The sequence below is a fragment of the Tribolium madens genome, unplaced genomic scaffold, assembly GCF_015345945.1.
Source record: "Tribolium madens isolate multiple individuals breed KSU strain unplaced genomic scaffold, Tmad_KSU_1.1 Scaffold_91;HRSCAF=231;Tcas5.2_LG7, whole genome shotgun sequence".
Lineage (NCBI taxonomy): Eukaryota > Metazoa > Arthropoda > Insecta > Coleoptera > Tenebrionidae > Tribolium > Tribolium madens.
This window is the reverse complement of record NW_025401063.1, coordinates 1,040,949-1,046,457: the sequence shown is the minus strand read 5'-3', so window position 1 is coordinate 1,046,457 and position 5,509 is coordinate 1,040,949. Positions and strand designations below refer to the sequence as shown.

The following is a 5,509-nucleotide window of genomic DNA, read 5'->3' as shown; positions in this document are numbered from 1 at the left end:
ATTTCATGAATTTCTTTCACTGAATATTCAGTTTTCAGTTGACCTGAAATGCAATTTTCTCCTGGTTTGTTTCAAAATTACAGCGATTTTGTGCAWATAAACAGCACATCTGAAAATATTTCATAAACTCAATAAATTTCGCCAAGATCGTCACACTTCAACATTTATTTTCTCAATTTCCACTTCAAATTAGTTTAAATTCCTGAAATTCAATTCCACTCCGGAGAAACAAACAAAACGTAACCCACATTTAAACACAAGCAATGTTTTATTCAAATTCAAGTTTTCTCCAAGTAGCGAATTTTTTCAGCAAGTTTTCAGGCAATATTCCAACCACTGAAAGCTCCTGCATTCTAAAACAAGTTTTATGTAAAATGTATTGATCGACGCTAAAACTGAAACTGCAGTTCTTGAAATAACAATAATCGACCACAAATTGCGTTTAACGCTTCAATTACTTTTTTAAATCTGCGCTTTCCTGAAATAATATAATCCGATTGTTGAAAGCTCATTATCTTCCCTATCCAGGTTACAAAATCAATAGTGTTTGTTGTAACTACAAAGCTGAAACGGGAGATTAATTCTGTTGCTTTTTTTACGATAAAAGTTTCAGTTAACGTCTTTATNAACTCATTCAGTCCTGAAATTTCTAAATCTTTCAGTACTCAAACCACTTCACAATTCCTTTCATGTCTGTATCAACTTTTTCAGCACGTTTCCGTCATATTTTCCTTAACACTCCATATTTTCCTGATTTCTATGATCTKATYTWTAAAATGATACGTSTGAAATATATTTCAGGACTCAATGAAACACAGGAAATTAATCAATTCCTGAAAATTAATCCCAAAAGTCAAAATTGTTTGAACAAAATCATTCGACATATTTTCAGTCGGTTCATGAATTTCTCTGAAGCTAAATTAATTTTTTTCAATAATTCAATAAGCTTCTGTTGAATTTTGCATCATTTATTATTTACAAAGCAAAAATTCATAATACTTCACTGAATATTTTTCTGAATAATTAAAAACGTTTSCGYTGAACTGAAATATWAGTCTCTCCATGTCCAAATAAACAGCACGTCTGAAAWATATTTCAGAAACTCAATGAATTTCAGCAAAATCGTCAAACTCAAACATTGATYTTCTCTATTTTCTCTTCAAACTATKATAAWTTTCTTAAATTCAATTCCGACTTTAYTTATTTTGAAAGAAAAACAAGCAATTTGCAACCCAGATTYGAACACAAAGTTAAAWTTGCAACCMCTAAATAATTAAGAAACCGCAACTAGCGACTAAAATATTCTATTTAATTTTAAGTTTTCACCAAGTGGTAAAATATTTTAACAAATCTTTGATAAATTTGCGGGAATTTAGAAAATAAAGTGGGACAGTGGGAATTTTGTCAGACTCAATTTTTTTTCAGTAAATTTCGATTTATTGAAACAATATTTCACTCTAATGTTTTAATCCTGAAAAAAATTTGGAATGACACTAAAAGCCACAATAATTTCAGTTTGATGGAATTTTTTCAAACAAAAAATATTTAAGTAACAAATTTTGTTGATGTTGTCAATTGTCGAATTTTTGCCACCGTTCAATAAACTTGCGCAATTTGCAAAATTTTGTGTCATTTCCTATTTTCAAAAACATAAATTTACAGTATTATTGTTCGACGCTGAAATTTCTAAATCTTTCAATACTGAAACAACTTTACAATTCCTTTCATGTTTGTATCAACTTTTCAGCACCTTTCTGTCATATTTACCTGAAAACACCATATTTTCCTAATTTTGCACAAACACGACAAATATTGACGCGTCTGAAATATATTTCAAGAACTCAATGAATTTCAGCAAGAGAAACAAACAATTTTAAATCTTTCAACAAGTTGAAAATTGTTACAAATTTCGTTGAAGCTAATTCAATTTGTTTTTGCATTGACCACTCAATTTCGCTAAACAAAAACCGTTTCATTATCCGAAATTAATTGGAAATTTCCCAATATTTCCCCTTTTTGTGATCCTCTCAAACTATTGGATTTAGTCCACCGAATGATAAATCACCAAAAAGAGTGATTATTCGAAATTGGAAAAAACATTTGTAATCACCCAAAAGTATTCTCTGTTGAAAATAAATCGCGTGCGAAATAATCTCTTCGCAAGGTTACTATTTGGAATGTTCCATGTTTAATTAGCTCGTCTATTTTTAGTCACGTGTAGATAATCCAAGTTCGAGACGTTTCAAAATCCACTACAGGGTGACCCTCGCAAAACAATTCCTCTTCATCGTGTTTCCCATTTTTGGGAATTGGACACGAAACTATTTCATTGTTTTATTCCCACCTCGCGATTTTTAAACTTGAACCCAACTGAAATATTTTATTCAGAAGAGCCAAAACAGCGGCTTTCACACCAAAGAAAAAGTCAACTGAAACTCGCGAATAATTTACGCGAAAAGAATGAAGTTCTTTGAGTAGTCGAGACCTCAAAAATGAAACRCGAGGGCGACTTTCGCAATTCCACTTTGTCCATTATAAAACTCAAGCGCTGAAATAATCACCAATAAAACTTTTTTCTCATTTTTTTGAGTGAAGAAAAATTTTCACTCAAGAAATTATCCGGTCGTAGAAGCTGTTGTATCAAATTTCATCCCCGGTAACAGTGAATATTTAGTAAATTTAGACAAAGTGCACCAATTACAAAAAATTTGAAAAAAATTCTAAAATCGAACTAAAAAATGTGTTTTATTGCTTCTTTGACATTTTGCTTTTCAACAATTGCTAAAATAGAGGTTTTTGTTACTAAATTTAACAAATATCAATATGAGAAGTCTAAATTTTACTACAAAATCTAGGTTTTTGCTAAAAAATTCTGTTTTTAAAATATAGCAACTTTCACAATGCAATTCTTGTTTACTGAAATTTTCTGAAATTGTATTGCCCTGATTTTAACTTTTAACAAAGAAATTTACTACAAAATTGGGTTTTAATTATGTTTCGGCTGAAACGCATCCTGAAGTTTTCAGATAATTTAAATAATTGGGAATAATCTATTAAAATTTAGCTTTCATATTACAGGGCCAAGAATGAGATTTTTTTTATCTACTTTTTAGTTTTTTGAAAAACAGATACTCTTTTTTGAATTTTTTTTTGATTTATTTAAAACACCAATTTCCACTTTGCTGTGGTTTCATTTTTATTGGTTAAATATTGAGAGCAATTTTTAGGTTTTTTCAATTAGTGGATTTTTTTTAAGAAATTTTTTATTTAATTGATCACTACTTAGTTCGTAATTATGTCAAATATGGTCCTGCAATAACTAAAAAGTGTAAATTCTCAAATATTTTACTCTGTTTTTAAAAGTTTCATGAAAACATTTGTATTTGCTTTTTTTTTCGATTTTCTTCGACTTAAATTCTGTGTTAAAAATAATTTTGAGAACGACTGACTTGAACCCTGAAGATGATAAAAAACCAAAACACGCATTTTTTACTATTACAAAACATTCTGACGTAAAACTGTGTAAAAATACATTTTTGCTCGTTTTGTTCTTGAAAAAATTATTACTGAAACAGTTTTTTGACTTTCTTCTAACACGTTTTTATGTCTGGTTTCATATTTTTGACTACTTTTGCAATTCTTGAAAATTACGAGAAATTGATTTTAATAATAATAATTGGGAATCTATTAAAATTTGTCTTTCATATTACAGGTCCAAGAATAAGTAAAAGTGATAGAGCAACACTATAATTAGCAAGTAAATGAACAAAATAATCAGGGCGCTTTGCAAGTAATAAAGTCGTAACAACGCTTATGAAAAAAAATCACGTTTCAGTATCGGAATTTGTATTGAAATTTTCATTTTAGTTGAGGTAGTAATGCGAAATCTATCTACAATGTACATACCTATCCAAAAATTGCTGAAACAGCAAAAGACTAAAAGAGACAAGAAAGAAACAACATTGGTAAAAGTCAAAACGCTGAGGCACAAAAATAGAATTTTTGCTCCATGTCTGAAAAGTAAAACTTTTACGTTACGAAAAAATGTTTAAAAAAATTTAAAATTTTGGGAAATAATTGCGTTTCTAGCTGAAAAACGTGCTAAAACGGTCGAAAAATGCAGAAATAATATATTTTTTGACTTATTTTGTTGATTTTTTAAATTGTTTCAGCAAAATCTTTCAAAACAACTAAGATTTTAGTATAAAAACGTCTGTAATAGCATTTTTGACCAAATTTTGCAGTTTCTCGGTTAATGTTTATCTTAAATTTACTCAAAAATCAGTTAAATCAAGTGAAACAAACAAAACAACATCAATTACAATCTATTTTTGTTATTTTTAGACATGTTTGTAAAAAACAGCAGAAACAGAAAAGTGAAGATAATTTAAGGATTGTACAGATTTAAAGCTTGCAATTTGAAAGAAAGTATCTTTGAGAAATTTTTATATTAAAATATGGATAAACCTGTGTACAAAGACGAAAATAAAGGTTAAAGAGACAAAAACTAAAGACTTTTAAAGAAAAAGAGAAATTATTTTAAAGACTTAACAAATGCAATGTGAAAATTGAAAGATTACTTTGAGGTACAAAGATTCAAACAAATTTTACGAAATAATTTCGATTTTATTTAAAAATGTGCTAAAACACTCTGGAAATTTATTTTTTTTGGTTTGTTTTATTGAAATATAGCGAAAACTTTGAGATTTTTTACAAAAACAAGCATTTTTCACCAAATTTTGTGTTTTTTTTTTTTTTGGCTTATTTTTGAATTAATTTTGCGCAAAAACCATTTAAATCAAGTGAAACAAACAAAATAATATTTTTTTTCCAATTTTTAACATGTTTGGACATAACCTTGCAAAATTAATGAGCGTCTGTTTTTTTAATTTCTCAAATTTCATTTATTTTTATCTCAAAAATGATAAACACTAAAAAATGCCTATTTTGTCAACTTTTTGACTTGTTTTGAACAAAATTTAGTAAAATTATATTGTGTTTCCAGCTGAAAAACTTAATTTGTTTTATGAAATTAATTAATTAATGTTTTAGTGAAATCTCTCGAAAAATTTGTATTTTCGACCAAATTTTGTCGTTTCTCGGCTCATTTTTCTCCTAATTTTACTCAAAAACCATTTAGATTGAGTGACACAAACAAAATAACACCACTATCAATTTTTTTGAGATTTTGAGATCACTAGTATCATTAAATGGACATAAAAAATGTTAAATAATTTTTCGACAGATAAAATTTTTGAAATATTTTATCATGTTCCTGAGATTTTTCTCTGGGGCACAAAATCTGACACACCCTGTATGTATTTGACAATTTTTTTTTTAAATCAATAAAAATTTAGTTGCTAAAAGAAAAAATACCGCAAAATTTTCAATTAAGAAATAGTCGTGTTTCACCCCATTTCATCCCTTAACGACCCTCCCCACATTTCATCCCCGATAACAGTGATAACACTTACTGTTATATCTGCTAGTAGGCAGAAGTCCATGGACA

General features: G+C 28.2%; 1 protein-coding gene across 1 annotated transcript in view; it reads right to left on the bottom strand.

Moving 5' to 3' along the window:
- Positions 1-5,509, bottom strand: part of LOC123011704 (receptor-type tyrosine-protein phosphatase kappa) — a 50,403-nt gene that overhangs the window by 26,835 nt on the left and 18,059 nt on the right. Inside the window, exon 3 of the mRNA XM_044409288.1 lies at positions 2,345-2,429. Coding sequence (XP_044265223.1) covers positions 2,345-2,429 — 85 coding nt within the window. The remainder of the gene's footprint in view (positions 1-2,344; positions 2,430-5,509) is intronic.